The 19,200-nt window shown below is 38.7% G+C and overlaps 1 protein-coding gene across 5 annotated transcripts in view; it reads left to right on the top strand.

Moving 5' to 3' along the window:
* HERC2 (HECT and RLD domain containing E3 ubiquitin protein ligase 2) overlaps positions 1-19,200 on the top strand; it is a 268,052-nt gene that overhangs the window by 236,580 nt on the left and 12,272 nt on the right. For all 5 annotated transcript variants that reach the window (XM_019438147.2, XM_019438149.2, XM_019438148.2 and 2 more), the window contains 9 exons: positions 148-263; positions 363-561; positions 4,423-4,637; positions 9,979-10,156; positions 10,776-10,937; positions 13,532-13,623; positions 13,828-13,967; positions 17,905-18,092; positions 18,607-18,804. In XM_019438147.2, the coding sequence (XP_019293692.2) occupies positions 148-263; positions 363-561; positions 4,423-4,637; positions 9,979-10,156; positions 10,776-10,937; positions 13,532-13,623; positions 13,828-13,967; positions 17,905-18,092; positions 18,607-18,804 (1,488 nt within the window). The remainder of the gene's footprint in view (positions 1-147; positions 264-362; positions 562-4,422; positions 4,638-9,978; positions 10,157-10,775; positions 10,938-13,531; positions 13,624-13,827; positions 13,968-17,904; positions 18,093-18,606; positions 18,805-19,200) is intronic.

Below are 19,200 nucleotides of genomic sequence, written 5' to 3'. Positions count from 1 at the left end.
GCTTATTAACTATAAAATCACAGTATTGATGTTGGCATTCCCTCAGATTCTGCAATCGGGATCACTCCTGTGTTGTTACCTTAATATTATGTGTTTCATTTTTGAGAGGTGAGTGTTTATTGATAATCTCATAATAATGTTGTCTAGGTGGCTAAGAAAATTCGTGAGTTAATGGCAGACAGTGAACACATGGATGTTCTCCACGAGAGCCACGACATTTTTAAAAGAGAGCAAGATGAACAACTTGTGCAGTGGATGAACAGGTTATTATATCAGAACCAAGAATAATGCTGTACACTGGGGAAAGGTGTTGTATGTGCAGTTCTTTCCCATGTTAATTGTTCACTTAATGTTTGTTGTAGGCGACCAGATGACTGGACTCTTTCTGCGGGTGGCAGTGGAACAATTTATGGATGGGGGCATAATCATAGGGGACAGCTTGGGGGCATCGAAGGTGCAAAAGTTAAAGTTCCCACTCCATGTGAAGCTCTTGCAACTCTCAGACCTGTGCAGTTAATTGGAGGAGAACAGACTCTGTTTGCAGTGACAGCTGATGGAAAGGTAAGGGTGCCTTTTGTGTGTCATATGTTAAAAACTAAGAGACAGCTATGGCTAGAGTGCGTTATTGGTCCATGGTATGTGTAAGGACTCTATTAAAACGTTATCTCAAGGTTAATAGTACTTATTGTTGGAAGCAGTTATCATTCTAAAATATATCTGTATGATCTTTGATGTGTTCTATAACTTTACAGTGTTTTATTTTGAAATACAGCGTACGTAGAAAAGTGTACTGTTTGCATATCAATAATACATTAGAGTATTCCTTTTTTTTATTTGCTAGTGTAATGCTTTTTAAAAAATTGCTTCTAGTATGATGAAATGGTTGATACATATATATTGTCTTTATGTTTGGTGACCTTATTCAACTATTTTCTTTCTTTTCTATATCTCAGGATTTCTTGTATCTTCTTTATAGAGTCATAATCTGTAAATCAGTTTTGTTCCTTTTCAGTTCACCACTCTTATTTTTTCCTTTTTGTGTGGAAGAAAGGAAGCTCATTGTATTGGGTTGTTTTGGTATAATATTGAGCAGGGGTGGTAGTTGTGGGCTTGTTCTTGTCTTAATCCAGTTTGCAAAGTAAACACTGTGATTGAACATTTCACAAACTTACTGTGAGGTTTTGGTGGATGATCTTTATGAGATTAAGGAAATTGCCTTCTCTTTCTACATTAAAAAAAACTATTCCTAGGGATGTTTTCTCCTTTAGTGGATTTATGTTGTGAATTGGATTAATTGGTTTTCTTATATTTAACCCACTTGCATTCTGTGGAGACACCCACCTTGGTCAGGATGTTTTATATTTTTTTGGTTTGTGTTTGTGAATATTTTCTTTGGGATTTTTGGGAGCTCCAAGATCTTAAAGTGCGATTATAATAATGTTTCTGTCTTATATATTCCTTGTCTGATTTTGGTACTCTATTATTATATATCTATTTAACTTACAACAATTAACTTAAAAATGCATGTTTATTATCTTGCAGTTTCTCTGCGTCAGGACTCTGGAGGTGGCTTAGCTTGGTCCTCCCACCTAGGATCTCTCCCCAGGCTGCAGTTGCCTCAGGGCTATACTGAGCATTCAGTTCCTCATGAGCTGTTGGTTGAGGCTGCCCTCAGTTCTTTGCCACATCACACTGTAGCAGCTGGCTTCCTCAGAGCAAGCAAGGGAGGTGTGGCAAGACACAAGTTACAGTCTTGTGTGACCTAATCCAAAAGTGACAGTCCATCCTTGTTGCCATATTCTGTCCATTAGAATTGAGTCACTAGGTCTAGCCCATGTTCAAGGAGAAGGGATTACACAGGGTGTGAATTAGGGACTCTTGGGAACCACATCAGAGACTGCCTGCCAAGAATATCAAGATTGTGCTAGTCTCATAAAAAAGGGTTGAAGTGTTTTGTTTTGTTTTTTTCCCTTTTTCTATTCTCTGGAGAATTCTATGTCTTTTATTGTTTCCTGGTTATTATAACATGCATATGTAAAATCTGAAGTGAATTACTACTTCTGTCCTCCTCCCAAGTAATACAAATAGCTGATACTTTGTTATCCTGTGTTCTGGCACAAACCCATTAGGGAATGATAGGCATTATTATTTTTGTTGTTATTTTTCCAGATTTACCCAAATGTTGCACATGTCTTTGCTCACATTATTTCTTATGTCTCAGACCTTATATCTTTAAACAGTTTCTTCTACTTCATTTTGCTTCTACTTTATATTTTCATTTTTCTTTAGTGAGTCTTTTGTTGGTTTATCCTCAGATTGTTTTTGTTTATTTGAATATGTCTTTATTTTATCCTTTATCCTAAGTAAGAGTTGCAAACATTTTCTGTAAAGGTCGTGATAGTATTTTTGGCTCTATGGGTCATGTGGTCTCTGTTGGCAACTATGAAAACAAGCCTATGAATGATATGTAAATGAATGTGTCTGGCTATGTCCAATAAAGCTTTATTTACAAAAGTACATGGTGGGCCTGATTTGACTCATGGGCCATAATTTGCCAACCCCTGTTCTAGAGTATGAAATTTTAAGTTGACTATTATTTTCAGTCAGCCTGTTAAACGTTTTATTCTTTTGGATTTTGGACTTCATTGTTGCTAATGAGATGTCAGCAGTCAGACTAACTTTTACCCAAATGGAGGTAATAAATCTTTTCTCTATGGCTACTTTTAAGATATTTCTTTAGTGATCTGCATTTTGCTGTGATATATTTTTATTGCCCTTTTTTGTTTTACTTTGTTTTTGCCAGGTGGTAAGGGATGGGAGAGGGGGGCTTTCTGGCTCTTGAGAAGTTGTCTTTAAACAACTCTGGTAAATTCCTAGACTGTTTTTTTGCCTCAGATATTGCTTCTACCATATTCTCCGTGTGATCTCTGCCTGAAAATGTGTTCTGATTGTTGAGTGCTTTATATCTCTATCTCCTTCTTTCCATGTTTCCTCTTCTCTTTGTGTTTCTATGCTATATGCTAAAGAATGTCTTCAGATTCATCTTCTAGTCTCTTGTCACCTATTTATAATCTGCTATTAAATGTATCTGGGTATTTAATTTCAATTATTGTTTTTTTAATCCCTGGAAGTTCTGCTTTGGGTAATTTTGTAATTCTTATTCCTTAGGGATACTTTCAAGCTTTTATTTCTTTAAAGATAATATTGGACTGTTGTTCTGACTCCCTCATGGCATCTTTTTTCAACTATGAGCTGACCCTTTTCCTTAGAAAATTTTATGTAGAAATTCTTTGAGGCTTAGTTGGAAATCACTCATCAAAAGAGAATTTATAACCCTGGGGTACTACAAATCTAAGTCATTGTAAATTAAATTCTCAAAGGAATTTAGACCATACATAGTATAAATTTAGACTGAAAACCAACCTAATGACCACCTTTCATGGTTGTTAATTCTCAGGAGAGCTTTTTCTCCATATAATTTAGTGCTGAGATTGAGAAAGGGAACTTGCTTTGTTGTTTTCTTTTTATTCCTCACAGTTGGCCCACTGGAGGATCATCTTTCTAAAAGGAGACTCCTTTTAAGCTTGGTACTTTACCCTCGACACCCCGTGTGCTGAAGATTCTCAAAACCTTCTCAGGGGACACTGGCTTTAGGGCTCTTTTATCAATCTGAGTTCTTGGTTTCACTTTCTGTTTTAGTCCTTGAGGTTTTCCTTACTATTGTGTCATTGCAGCAATGCATTTGAAACAGTATGAAACAATATTTAAATTTTTATAGGAGGGATGTTTGACATGCATTTGGAAAAGGCAGTCTGATTCTTTTTTAAATTAATGATAAACCTTGTGCCCTGAAATAATTACTCACTTAGAACGAAAGAAAAATAGTGTATTCTACTGTGTGACTTATATGCAGCCTTGCTGAAATACTACATCTATTTATAGTTTTTCTATGAGTGTTTCTATCAGTGTTACTATCAGAGATTTGCTTCCAGGGAAAAGATCTTCTTTTTAAAATACATTTTGTGAACTTGGGATTTTAAATAGTCATAACTATTTCATTTTTAGTGTTTGATAAAGCATGGAAAAGTCTTAAACATTCTTGTAACTTTTTTTTTTTTTTTTTTTTTTTTTTTTTTTTTTTTTTGAGAGAGAGCGAGCGCACATGTGTGTGAGCCAGGGAGGGGCAGAGGGAAAGGGAGAGAGAGAATCTTAACCAGACTCCATGCTCAGTGCAGAGCCCAGTGCAGGGCTCAATCCCACGACCCTGACTGAGCCACCCAGATGCCCCCATTCCTGTGATTTTTAACTTTAAAATTCATTTCTCTGTGGTAAAAATATCTAGAACACTGATTGAGTTTGTTAATTACTAGAACATAGGGATATTTAGATAAAAATCTGATATTTATATTCTTCTCATCTTAGCTGTATGCCACTGGATATGGTGCAGGCGGCAGACTAGGAATTGGAGGGACAGAGTCGGTATCTACCCCAACATTACTTGAATCCATTCAACACGTGTTTATTAAGAAAGTAGCTGTGAACTCAGGAGGAAAACACTGTCTTGCCCTCTCTTCAGAAGGAGAAGTTTACTCTTGGGGTGAGGCAGAAGATGGGAAGTTGGGGCATGGCAACAGAAGGTATTATGTGAAAACATTATTTTTGATGTTATGCTTTCCTTGTTTCTTTTACCTCTTGTATAACATATTGGCACTTTGTTTTTCAGGACAACATTTATAATAATCTACTCAAGTTAAATGTTAATGACTCATTTGGCAGAAATAAGTTCATGTTACAATGTGTGGGCTTGCCTCCACTGCCCTTCTATTTGAGGGGAAAATCAATTCTGAATTTTCGATTTTTAAGTACTAAGTACATTGAGCTTCTCTTCGTCCTTCTCCCCAAGTTTTCTTCCTCTGATCCCAAGTAATTCACTGAATCAACAGTTGGCATTTTGGTAACATGTGTGATACTAAAGCTGTAAATACAGAGGAAATGGAAGGAGTGAGGATAAGGGGACACACAAATGACAATATTTTTTAAACAAAGTAACCAAACTTTCTAGTTTTTAAAAATTAATGGGAATTACCTGCCCAGTTGGAGTAACAAAGACCTTCATCTCTGAAATAACTTAAAGTACCAGACTAAATATATGAAACAGCTGCCCTAAAGACAATGGATAACAGGCAGTAAAGTTACATACAGTGATCTACGGAGGTGAATACTGACAGTCACATGTGTCAGTGGCCAAGGAACTCAGAGGCCAAGGAACAAACCACCCAAAAGGACTAGAAGGAATGGTCCACAGAGCTCACAGAGGGCAGACAATACAGCTTGCTTCCAAAACCTGATAATTCCCAGAACATTGGTTAGAGGACTAAGAATGATGTTGCACAAAAGTGGGTAAAAAAACTAAAGGTAGACTGTTGCTCTGATCCCATCAAAAACACTTAAAAGCAAAACCTGAAAGGATTAAATTGTTCACAAGGAACCATAAGCTCAGGAATATCTTTATCAATACAGACATATCAAGCGCTCAGCAAGAGAAACGTCACAATGTTCTATATCCATTCAGAAATTACCAGGCATGTGTCTCTTCAATAAATAGTATTGGGAAAATTGGATATTCAAATGCAAAAGAATGAAATTAGATCCCTGAATTATACCACTTACAAAAATTAACTCAAAATGGATTAAAAACCTAAATATAAGTTCTGAAACTATAAGAGTCCTCTAAGAAAACATAGGGAGAAAGCTCCTTGACCTTGGTCTTTGCAATGTTATTTTGGATATGACACTAAAAGCACAAGCACCAGAAGCAAAAATAAAGTGGGACTACATTAAACTAAAAAGCTTCTGTACAGCAAGTGAAACAATCAACAAAATAAAAGGCAGCCTATAGAATAACAGAAAATATTTGCAAACCATATAACTGGTAAGGGATTAATGTCAAAAATGTGTAAGGAACTTGTATAACTCAGTAGCAAAAACTAAAAAAAAAAAAAAAAAACCCAATTAACAAATGGGCAAAGAACCTGAATAGACATTTTTCCAGAGAAGACATACAGATGACCCACAGGTACATGAAAAGTTGCTTAGCATTACTGATTTTCAGGGGAATGCAAATCGAAGCCGTGAGATATTACCTTACACCTGTTAGAATGGCTTTTATTAAAAAGACAAGATATAAGTGCTGCTGAGGTTGTGGAGAAAAGGGAAACTTTATACACTGTTGGTGGGAATATAAATTCATGCAGCCACTATAGGAAAACATAGAAAAAAGTAAAAAATAGAACTACCATGTGATCCAGCAATCCCTCTTCTGGGTGTATATCTGATGAAAATGAAATAATTTTCTTGAAAGGATCTATACTCCAGTGTTCAGTGTGGCATTGTTAATAATAGCCAAGACATGGAAACAACCTAAATGTTCATCCACAGATGAATGGGTGAAGAAGATGTGGGGTGGGGTGGGGTGGGGTGGGGTGGTGGTAGTATGTGTGTTAGAATATTATTCAGCCATAGAAAAAGAAATCTTGGCATTTGTGACAATTTGGATTAACCTAGAGGACATTATGCTAAGTGAAATCAGTCAGAGAAAGACAAAACACTATGATTTCACTTATATTTGGAATCTAAAAAAACTGAACTCCTAGAATTAGAGTAGACTGGTGGTTTCCAGGGGCTGGGGATTGGGGGGTTGGGAGATGTCGACAAAGGGTACTAACTTCCAGTTATAAGATGAATAAATTCTGGGGACATAATGTACAGCATGGTGACTGTAGTTAACAATACTTTATTGTATCCTTGAAAGTTGCTCAGAGGGAGTAGATCTTCAGTGTTCACACCACACAAAAATTATTATGTGAGGTGATGGCTGTGTTAACCTTATTGTGGTAATCATTTTGCAGTATATATGTATCAACTCATCATATTGTACACCTTAAATTTATACAATGTTATATGTCAATTATATCTCAAAGCTGTAAAAAATTTATCAGGCATGCAAAAGAGTAGGAAAGTATAGCCCATATAAAGAGAAAAATCATTCAATTAAAACTGACCCAGAAATGACATAAGTAGTAGAATTACTAGATAAAAATATTAAAACAGTATTTTAACCACATGCCTATATCTTTAAGAAACTTGAGGGAAAACTTAAGCATGTTAGAGATTGAAAGGTATTTTAAATGCCCTAATCAAAGTCTGGGGTGAAGAATACAGTGCATGTGTTTAATATAGATTAAACATAGTAGAGGAAAAGATCAGTGAGCTTGATGACGTAACAATAGAAACTGAAACAAATGAAATACACAAACATATAAAATGAATATCACATGAGTGAATTGTGGACAACAGCCTCAAGTGGCCTATTATATAAGTAAAGTCACCAAAGGAGAGGAGGATAGGGGATTTTGAGAAATGATGGCTGAAAAATGTCCAAATTAGATCTAGGAATAAAAGAGAACTTCTGTAACTTGATAAAGGGCATCTCTGTTAAATATAGAGCTAATAGTGACTTAATATGACATACTGAACTTCCCCTAACTATAGGAACCAAGACCAAGGACATCTGCTATCAAGATTCAGCATTGTACTTCAAGATTGTCAAGTGAAGTTCAGCAGTATAAAGATATAAAAGGCATTCAAATGGGAAAGAGAATTAAAGCTGCTTCTTTACACGTAGTATAATTGCTTATATAGAAAATCTATGGTACCTACAAAAAAGCTACTAGAATCAATAAGTGAGGTTAGCAGGGTTGCAGGATAGATCAATAAATAAAAAGCAATTGTCTTTATACTAAGCAAATGTAATCAGAAATTGAAATTTAAAAATACCATTTATATTACCCTCCCCCACAATTGAAATAGTAAGGGATAAATTTGACCAAAAAAAAAAACAAAACACATGGATGACTTAGAGAAAACTATAAAATATTGCTAGGGAAGATTTTAGAAGACTTAAAAATCAACAAATGAGTATACTGTGTTCATGGATTAAAAGACTCAATATTGTTGATTTATTAGTTTTCCTCAAATTAACCTATAGATTGAACCCCTTCTCAAACAAAATTTCTGTAGAAATTGACAAGCTGATTGTAAAATTCATAGAGAAATACAGAGCACCTAGAATAATCAAAGCAACTTTGAAAATCAGGAGCAAAGTTGGAAGACGCTACCTTATTTCAAGCCTGATTTTAAAGCTACAGTAATCAAAACAGTGTAGTACTGTTGTAAAGAGAGAGAAATGTATTAGTGGAACAGAATAGAGTCTCAAAATGTACCACAAATACTGAATAATGAGTGTGGAAAAATGAAGTTTGATTTCTGCCTTATAACTTCCAATGCACAGTTTACAAAAGTGCAGTTTATTGGAGAACAGAGCTTTTTCAACAAATGGTCTTGAACAACTGGATAACCATATAGCAAGCAGTGAACTTCTTGACTTGCACTGTATCCAAAATTAACTCAAAATGAATCATAGTCATAAATGTGAAACCTAAGTCCAAAAGCTTATAGAAGAAAACATGAGAGAAAACCTTTGTGACTTTAGGTCAGACAAGGAGTTTTAGAAAGAACTCCAAAAGCATGATCCAGTAAAGAAAAACAGGATAAATTGGACTTCATAAAAATGTGAACTCCGGGTGTTTGAAAAGACATGCTACAGACTGGGAAAGCATTTGCAATCATACATCTGGCTTAGGTCTTACTTTCAAAATTATTATAAAGAGCTTTCAAAACTCAGTAATAAGAAAATAAACTTATTGTCAGTGCTTGGCACATTGTAGGCTAGTTGACATTCATTTGATAAAACTCTATAAATGAAATGTTGATTTATAGCAAGGGTGGATGAATTGTTTTGGTAAAGAGCCAGGTAGCCTACATATTTTAGTCTTTGTAATATATGCTTCTTTCCTTTTTTTTTTTTTTTTTTTTAACAACCTTTAAAAATGTAAAATTCATTCTAGGCTCATTGGCTTTTCAAAAACAGGCCATGGGCCAGACTTGGCCCACATTTGGGCACTAGTCTCCTGGCCTCTGATTTAGCAAGTCTCCTGCTCAGTGGCATTAGGACAACTGGTGTAAAGGAAAACATTTAGGAAATTATAAAATTTTGAGTTCAGGTCTGAATGATTCTTCTTAATTAACAATTGATTTTATGACAATAACCAAAGTGTAGAAAGAGCCCAAATGTCTCTTGACAGATGAATGGATAAAGAAGATGTGAGATATGTATGTGTGTATACACACACACACATACATACACATACTCCATTATATATATATATATATATATATATATATATATATATATATATATATAAATGATGATATAATGATAAGATATATATACATATGTATGTATGATATACATATATAAGGTATATATACATATACATAAGATATATATACATATACATAAGATATATATATAATGGAGTATTACTTGACAATCAAAAAGAATGAAATCTTGCCATTTGCAACAGCATGAGTGGGACTAGAGTGTATTATGGTAAGTGAAATTAGAGAAAGACATATCATATGACTTCACTCATGTGGAATTTAAGATACAAAACAGATGAACATGAGGGAAGGGAAACAAAAATAATATAAATACAGGGAGGGGGACAAAACATAAGCGACTCTTAAATATAGAGAGCAAACTGAGGGTTGCTGGAGGGGTTGTGGGTGGGAAGATGGGGCTAAATGGGTAAGGGGCCTTAAGGAAGACACTTGTTGGGATGAACACTGGGTGTTACACATAGGGGATGAGTCACTGAAATCTATTCCTGAAATCATTGCACTATATGCTAACTAAGTTGGATGTAAATTTAAAAATAAAAAATAAACATAAAAAACAATTCATTTGAGAAGTGTACATTGAATAAGTATATAACAAACCAAAAGCCTAGTATTTAATACTTTTAAAATATTTAAGAATAAAACTATTTCAGTTATATTTGGTGGCCTTTTTTGCAGTCCATGTGACCGCCCTCGCGTCATTGAGTCTCTGAGAGGAATTGAAGTGGTTGATGTTGCTGCCGGTGGAGCCCACAGTGCCTGTGTCACCGCAGCAGGGGACCTCTACACATGGGGCAAAGGCCGGTATGGCCGCCTGGGGCACAGCGACAGTGAGGACCAGTTAAAGCCAAAGCTGGTGAGAAGGCGCCTTGAGAAGGTGCTCAGAGGCCTGGGGTGTCTCCTCACACCCTCACTTTTGAAGGTGGTGGGGAGGCAGCTTCTCATTGTCATTATGCCATTTTGATTTTTAAAAGTCAAAAGTATTTCCTGTTCTAGTTTCTTTTTAGTTTTAGAGTTGATGGTCTTAGCCTCATTATTTACAAGGAGGTTTATATTCCATGTGTCATTTAAACAGAATAGTATTTGAAATCTACTTTTATTATTTTATTTATATTTTACACATATAAATATATATAAATAAATATTACCTGGCATCTAGCTAAATGCTTTGGCTTCTAGAAGGCCCACTGTATTTTGGGTGAGGCAGTGAATAAGACTTCCTGGTGTGGTAGGATTGGCTCACTAGGGACACTGATAACCTGCCTCCTATCGTTTAGATTGATTTGGTTCAGATTGATGAAGGTGTTTTTGGTCTTATCTTACATGATTGTTAAAATTACACATTCTTTGTAAAGGCTTAAAATAGTACCGCCCCCACTCTCCCAACCCAAGAGCATCACAGTACTTTAAAGCCTTTCCTTAGGTAAACCTTCTTTCTGCTGTGATTGCATAACTTTGATTTCTTTTTTTTGAAGGTGGAAGCACTGCAGGGCCACCACGTGGTTGATGTTGCCTGTGGTAGTGGAGATGCCCAGACCCTCTGTCTCACTGATGATGACACTGTCTGGTCCTGGGGGGATGGGGACTACGGCAAGCTTGGCAGAGGAGGCAGTGATGGCTGTAAAGTACCCATGAAGGTATTTGTGTCTGCACAGTGGGAGAAAGGCACCTTTCCCAATGATCTGGGACTTGAGGGTTCCACGTCTTTGTGGAGCTCTTAGAGCCCGCCCCTCCCCACCCCAGGCCCTCCTAGGCTTACCACCCCATCCCCCTCTGCATGCTTCTCAGGAGTCTTTTAACCTCATCTTTACCTTCTTTGCAGAAAATATAATGGGTAGTTGAGTAAAAAGTGAAAGGCCCAAAGGTATTAAGATATATTAAGTGCTATTTGTGCTGTCTTGGGAAATTTATGTAAGTTAGCACAACCTGTGGTTTTATGTAGTATATAGACCTGTTTGAAGAAAGGGATAACAAATTGTTCATGGTCTTTTCAATTCACAGAGTTCTGTAGCTATGATTGTAACAGTACTTGCTGAAAGGGTTGCAGCTGGCTTAGCCAGAAGCTGTGTTAAATAGACATCCTGTGACACACTAAGAGAAGAGACTGTAGGCCTGGGTTGGGGGTCAGATTGCTTTTCTCCATGTGATCTGCATGACTCTGAGCAATTTCTTAACTTTGTGAAGTTTGTGAACTTGCCCTTGTGAATGGGTAGTTGGCAGAGATTAAGTTCATTGATGTGTTTAGATCATGTGCTGACTGCTGTGCTGCCTACAGTGCATGAACATGATGGAGCCATTTAGCTGAGGTGCTTTGCTGTGGATTTGGGAGTGTGTGTGCTGTGAAAGAAAACTAGAAATTGTTCTCTGCTTGGTGTTTGGTCTTGTTGGGGATCTGGGACTGCATGTGAGGAGTGAGGAGTAGAGACCCTTACAGCCCACAGGCAGCTCTGTGGGGGAGGAGGGCAGCATTCTACTAGAGCCCCCTCAGATGGGACAAGAGCCTGGCTGAAACTGCATAGCTTTTCTTCCCAGAGCTGTGCAGCCCAGTATAGGAGCTGTTGGCCACACATGGCTATTTAAGTTTAAATGTAACTCAATTAAAATTCACTTCCTTGCTCATTCTGGCCGCATTTCATGTGCTCAGTGTGAGCATGTGTCTGGTGACTTCTATATTGGGCAATGTGGACACAGAACATTTCCATTACTGCAGAGAGTGGTTTTGGCAGGCAGTGCTTAGAGCCAAAGCCTGGTGGAGATGTGCTTGGAGACATCCCTGCATGCTGGTGGGCACTGCTGGAGAACCAGAAGCTCAGTGCTTCCTCTTCATTCTTATCATTTCTTATTCCTTTTCTCTTGCAGGTATACAGTATTTTAACCACATTACCAGTTACTTAAGGTTTCCAAATTTATGAAAAAAATTGTGTGTTGTAGACTTTCTTATGCTTAGGAAAGCTTTAGACATAGGCTTTGCACCTTCAGGGATTAGGATGTTGAGCATTGGGGGAATGGAAGTTACTACTTGATATGATTGTGACAGAGGTGAGGGTGAGGAGAGAACTGAGAGAATTGTTTTTAATTAATTTAAATTTAAAATCAAATATGAGGGGTACCTGAGTGGCTTGGTTGATTGAGCATCTGGCTTCAGTTCAGGACATGATCTCGCAGTTCTTGAGTTCGAGCCCCATGTCAGGCTCTGTGCTGACAGCTCAGAGCCTAGAGCCTGCTTTGGATTCTGTGTCTCCCTATCTCTTTCTGCCCCTCCCCTGCTCACACTCTGTCTCTCTCTGTCTCTGAAAAATGAATAAACGTTAAAAAAATCAGGGGCGCCTGGGTAGCTCAGTTGAACGAACATCTGACTCAGCTCAGGTCATGATCTCGCAGTTTGTGGGTTCAAGCCCCACGTCGGGTTCTGTGCTGACAGCTCAGAGCCTGGAGCCTGCTTGGGATTCTGTGCCTCCCTCCCTCTCTCTTTCCTTCCCCTGCTCACACTCGATCTCTCTCTGTCTCTCAAAAATAAACATTAAAAATTTTTTTTTAAAAAATCAGATATGAGAACTTAAGTCTGAGAACAGTCACAGGTAACAAGGAGCATAGCTTGCTGGCTGAGAAAAAGTGATGACTAGGTTAGTGAGCCCCAGTGAAACTTCTGGGTGTTGGTTGTGAAGGGCCTGGACCCCCGATGTACACGGGTGGAAATGACTTCTCATACTAGCCTGACCAAGGTCATGTTTGATTTGATTAACCTGGATAGATGGATAGGTTCTAAAGGCCAGAACCTGGTCCTCTTGGCCAATCCTCCTCCCCCTTTTTGCTGATCCTTTCTTGGGGGCCTGTGGGGTCTGAGAGGGTTGGAGGGCAGAGGAGCATTGCAGGGCTTACTGGAGAATGGGGCCGCCACACCAGAAAGAGAAATAGAGTTGGGAGAATAGATTCTGGGGGGAAATGATCATAGAACTTCCAACTGTGACATGTCCATTTTTAGTGACACATGCTGAGTGTCATTGTGCAGTAGCATGGGCTCGTGGCCTAGTGTCAGCAGGTGTGCCTTCAGAGTCAGGCATCCTCCTGAGAATATTACTTGGTTAAGTGGAGTAGGACTTTAAGTTGTGTGAAATATTTGATCTGAGTAAGGATTTTCAGAGTTCTTTATTAGATTTAGTTCAGTCTCTGTGTGGTTGCAGCAGTCAGAAAAAACCTTGATTCAGTCTGATTGAACCTTTTTCCCTTCCAGATTGATTCTCTTACAGGCCTTGGAGTGGTTAAAGTAGAATGTGGATCCCAGTTTTCTGTTGCCCTTACCAAATCTGGCGCTGTTTATACATGGTATGCAAGATTCTGTTTGTTTAATCTCACAAAACCAGTTTGTTAATTTGAAGTTATATTAACTGACATCTCATAGACTGAGATGTAACTTCTATAGCAGGCTGTGATTTGTGTCCTGAAGTATGGTGCTTATGCCAGGAGGGTGGGACGGGGTGGTAAACGACAGGGCCTTGCACTCATAATTCGATGTTTCATTTTGTGCAGGGGCAAAGGTGACTATCACAGGCTGGGCCATGGATCTGACGACCATGTTAGAAGACCTCGGCAGGTTCAGGGGTTGCAGGGGAAGAAAGTCATTGCCATTGCCACTGGCTCCCTGCATTGTGTGTGCTGCACTGAGGACGGTAGGTGGGGAGGCCCGGTGTTGCAGCACAGAGGCCTTTAAATCTAAGAAGTCCGGTCAGGGATAATATATGCATATATATTATCTGAGAATTTCTGTGGTGAGCAGGGCCTGGTGTTAACACCTCTGAATATGTTAAATTTCATGGCTGTGCAGAAAAGAGCAGAGTATACCTGATACTGTTGTCCTTAGGAAGGGCTGCTTGCAAGGTGAGCCTCAGCTGGCTGCTGGGAAACGAATTTGGGGAGGGCTCTCTCCCTTCCCTAATTGACAAGAGGCCTTGCTTTGCCTAAAACTGCACAATGTGGTCTCTGCTGAAACCTGTTTCCTGGAACATGGGTATGTGCCAGGTGGAGGTGCCCATGTGACAGCCCTAGTGAAAACTAGGGGCTCTAATGAGCTTTCCTGGTCGAAGGCACTTTGCATGTGTTGTCACAACTCTTTGCTAGAGGAATTAAACTTGTGCTGTGTAACTCCACTGGCATAGGGTCCTTGGAAGCTTGCATCTGGTTTTCTCTGGACTTCACCCATGCGCCTTTTCCCTTTGCTGATTTTATTTCATATTCTTTCACTGTAATCATAGCTGAGTATGACTATATGCTGAGGCCTGGGCATTCACCCAATGAATCAGCAAACCTGAAGGTGGTCTTGGGGACCCCAGTACAATGGCAAAAGGGACTTTATAGATAGAAGTAAGGTTGATCATTAGCTGACTTTACAATTGAAGTTATTCTAGATTATTTGGTGGGCTAGTGTAATTACATAGACCCTTCACAACAGAAAAGGAGGCCAAAGAGTCAGTCAGATGTGACAGAGAAGAGGCAGGAGAGAGTTTTCAAAGTGTGAGAGAATCTTGATCCACCATTGTTGGCTTTGAAGATGGAGGAAAGGGACCAGGGAATATTGGTGGCCTTGGGAAGCTGGGATCAGCCATCAGCTGATAGCCCACAAGGAAACAAGACCTTGGTCTTCCCAAGAACTGAATTCTTCCAACAGTCTGCATAAACAAGGAAATGAGCTCTCCCCTAGAGCATCCGGAAAGGATGAGCCTGCTGATATCTAGACTTTAGCCTAGTCAGACTCCTGTTGGTCTTCTGACCTACAGAACTGAAAGAACTGTTTAAGCCAGTAAGTTGTGGTAATTTGTTATGGCAGTAATAGAAAACTAGTGTATCATCTTTTATTAAAAGAGCCATTTCCCCCCAGTTTTGTCTCCTTTTAAAGCCTTTGATAAATTATATGAACATGTGCCCTTTAATTGTCTCATTGATGGAAAAGTTTCCTATATGAATAAGCAATTTTTATGGCTTATCATGGGACTGGCATTATAGTTCTTAACCAAGAACTTACAATACATTTTTTTATTTGCTTTAATTCTTTAAATTTTTGAAGCAAATCACACACTTAGAGAATAGGTGGAAGTGCAGTACAAAGAACTTTTTTTTTTTTTATCCGTTTGAGAGGTGCTGCCCTGATGCTCCATCACCCTGAACATTTGAGTGTATATTTTACAAATAGGAACAGCTACTAAACATTCCCAACATGGCTGTTCATTTGGGAAATTCACACTGGTTATTACTCCACCTAATCTTCACTCCCATTCATGTTATAGTGCAGGTTATACTTAGCTGTCATTTTAATGTCTCATCTTCTCTGAGACAATCCTCAGTTGTCCCTGAGTGTCATTCTTTGACACTTCTTCAATCTTCCTGAGCTTTTTGGACTGTGACACATTTAAAGATTACAGGCTGTTTATTTTGTAGAACATCCCTCAATTTGAGTTTGTCAGATATCTCCTCAGTAGATTCAGGTTGCACATCTGTGATCTTAATTCAGTCTGTGTTGTTAATTCATTCTAAATTCATCAGGTGTCATATAGTTTTTCTTTGTCCCAGTGGTGTTAACTTGATTAAGGTGGTGGCTGCTAGGCTTTTCCATTCTGAATATCTTTTGTAACTAGTAAGTATTTGGGAGGGTATTTGAAGCTATTTAAATATCCCTTTTCTCATTGTATATTTTATTCTCATCAAATATTTGATATTTGTTTTTAATTTATATCTATGTGGGACTCATGGTTTCTTAATTTATTCATTGGATTGTACGTAATCTGTTACTGTTAATAATTTTGATGCTGAAATTGGCCCTGTTAGGCTAGCTTTATTTCCTTTTTTTTTTTTTTTTTTTTTTTTAACGTTTATTTATTTTTGAGACAGAGAGAGACAGAGCATGAACAGGGGAGGGGCAGAGGGAGAGGGGGACACAGAATCTGAAACAGGCTCCAGGCTCTGAGGTGTCAGCACAGAGCCCGATGCGGGGCTCGAACTCACGGACCGCGAGATCATGACCTGAGCCGAAGTCAGACGCTTAACCGAATGAGCCACCCAGGCGCCCCTTTATTTCCTGATGTGTGCCCATCATTCACTGGGTATTTCCTTGCTTTCTGGCACAGTAAGACACCCTATCTTCTTGACCCTCCAAGGCCCAAACCTAGCATTGACCATTCCACAAGGAGTCTTGGTGTCTTTAGAGGACAATGGTGTTTAGAAGACAAGATCAGGTCGATAGATGTGCTCATTGCTCATTGCTCTCTCTGGCTCAAAAATAAATAAACATTAAAAAAAGATTAAAATCCTTGATAGTCTACAACACACTAGAGAGGTTAATATGGTAACTAAAAGGAGAACAATGGCCAAGGATGTGATGTGCTCATTATATATATATGTAAATAATATACAAATTTGCATCTATGTTTATTTTTGTGTGTATATATATATATATATATATATATATATATATTGAATACCACACATTCACACCAGGAGCCCAGGTTCTAGTTCTATACCACAGGATTCATTCTAATTTTCTTTCTTTCCACACTTACAACTCCTTTCTCTTTTGGTGAGAAGTCTGGATTTCATTATCTCTAATATAGGTATCCACTCACTCTGCCTGAATGTGACCAGTGCCCCATCATTACCTTTGCTCTCTCCCCTGCATGGATCCTTACCTGACTCGGGCTGTGACTGCCCATTCTGGGCCACCCCCACACATGGGCCACTCTGCTTGGGCCAACTCCCCACACTGAGTGACCCCCTGTATGGAAGTTTTTGTCATGTATGGATTCTGATTCTCTGCATCCACTTGTACCTCTGCAGAGAAGTCCTCCTCTCCTTACTTGTGCTGTAACACTGACCCAGTGGCTTTAGGACTGAGTTGTCTAGGGTGGGAATGGGCCAGCAAGCACACTGCCGTTGATCATGTAAGCACTGCACTTTACAGAGTGCTGCTTATGGCTGCATGGCTCTCTTAGGAGTCTTTGTGGAATATGGCAAGGCTAATCTCTAGAAAACTAACCTCATTTCTATTTTAGTCACCAAGTGACCTTACCCTAGAATAGTTTTCTGGTGGTGTTTCATGGTTGGGATCTAGTATGGTACACTGAGAAATATGATTCTCATTATGATGAATCTCATGTTTGGGATATGAATAACTATAGGAAGAACTATGTGTTCCTTTAAAAACAGGTTGTGTTTTTAAAAAAAAAAACTGATTTTTTTCTCTCCATTTAACATAAAAAATTAATTTGGGCAGTTAAGGATATTACCATCTGTTTTACTATTACTTGTTCTGATAAAGAACTGTTACAGTTATGTGCTTACTCCTGTGAACAAATGCTATTGTATTTTTAAGACCAGAGTCTTGTGCCTCTTACTAGAAAAGGCACGTTGGCCAGCAGGGGCTCTCAGGAGTTCTGAGAAGCGTGCTCCCTCTTTGGATGCTGCAATTAGAGACATCTAGGTCACACATGAAGTTGACATTCAGACAGCTGACCACCAGCACCATTTGAAGGGAGAGATGATTGTGATGGGAAGATGGTAGAGGTTGTGCATTCACTGGTCCTAGTATACAAGTTCTTGTTCTAAATCCACTTCATTTAGGTGAAGTTTATACGTGGGGTGACAATGATGAGGGACAACTGGGAGATGGAACCACAAATGCTATCCAGAGGCCTCGGTTGGTAGCTGCCCTTCAGGGTAAGAAGGTCAACCGGGTGGCCTGCGGCTCAGCACACACCCTTGCCTGGTCAACCAGCAAGCCTGCCAGTGCTGGGAAGCTGCCTGCCCAGGTTCGTACTGGTTGGGCTGGGTGGGCTAGGAGGTATACAAGTAGTGACAGAGTTACTATCTGTATATTGAATTATGCATGTAAGTAAGCCACACTCACATTTCATTTTCCATTGTATATTTACACAGGTGTTCCACTGAAAATAATTCAGGTTAATATTCACATTAACCAACATTGTCCATATATCCATGTGTCACCTTCATTCTAAATCTTATAAACTGTACAAAACCATTCTGATAGTACAAGCTGCACACTTTCCTTAGTAAATGTATTTCTATAGACTAATTTTTAGCATTTTCCTTGGTTCACATTACTTGGCTCAAGCAGTCAAACTGGCCAGAATATTATTCTAAAACCAATAAAGTTTTTCACATCAGACTCCGAAGTCTCAATGATTCCTTGTTTTGGAAAAAAAAAAAAAAAAAACAAAACACTTTTTCAGAATTCATCTACAAACTGTGACTTATCTGTGCATTTGACACCTAAGTTGATTTAATGTAGTTTCAACATTTCAGGTTCCCATGGAATACAATCACTTGCAGGAAATCCCCATAATAGCACTGCGGAACCGGCTGCTGCTTCTGCATCACATCTCAGAGCTCTTCTGCCCCTGTATCCCCATGTTCGACCTGGAGGGCTCTCTGGATGAAACTGGACATGGGCCTTCTGTGGGGTTTGACACTCTACGAGGAATTCTGATATCCCAGGGAAAGGTACTCTTGTAGCAATCTTTGCTATAGGCAAAACTGGTATTTTCAGTAAAATTTAATCCAACAAAAATTCCCAAACTGGGAGTAGACAGAATACAGTTTATTCAGCAGAGACTCATTGTTGAGTACCTGCTATATGCCAGGCTCTGTTCTGGGTGCTCAGAATGTATCAGTGAAAAGCAGACAAAAATTTCTTCTCTTTTGGAGCTTACATTAAAAATTAATAGTGTGGTGCGTTATTTCCCTGTTGTAATCTCTGCTTGCTAATATTCCCCTTTAAGGGGTGGGGTGGTTTGCAAAACTAAGCCTCGTTCTTGCCCATGTTCTCTGCTTACCTAGCCATGAGGCATTATGGCAAATCTCCACTGGCAGCAGGAAGGATAAATGAGATAATTTCTT

This window comes from Panthera pardus, unplaced genomic scaffold (assembly GCF_024362965.1).
Source record: "Panthera pardus isolate Hobbes unplaced genomic scaffold, ASM2436296v1 HiC_scaffold_24, whole genome shotgun sequence".
Lineage (NCBI taxonomy): Eukaryota > Metazoa > Chordata > Mammalia > Carnivora > Felidae > Panthera > Panthera pardus.
This window is presented reverse-complemented; position numbering and strand designations above follow the sequence as displayed.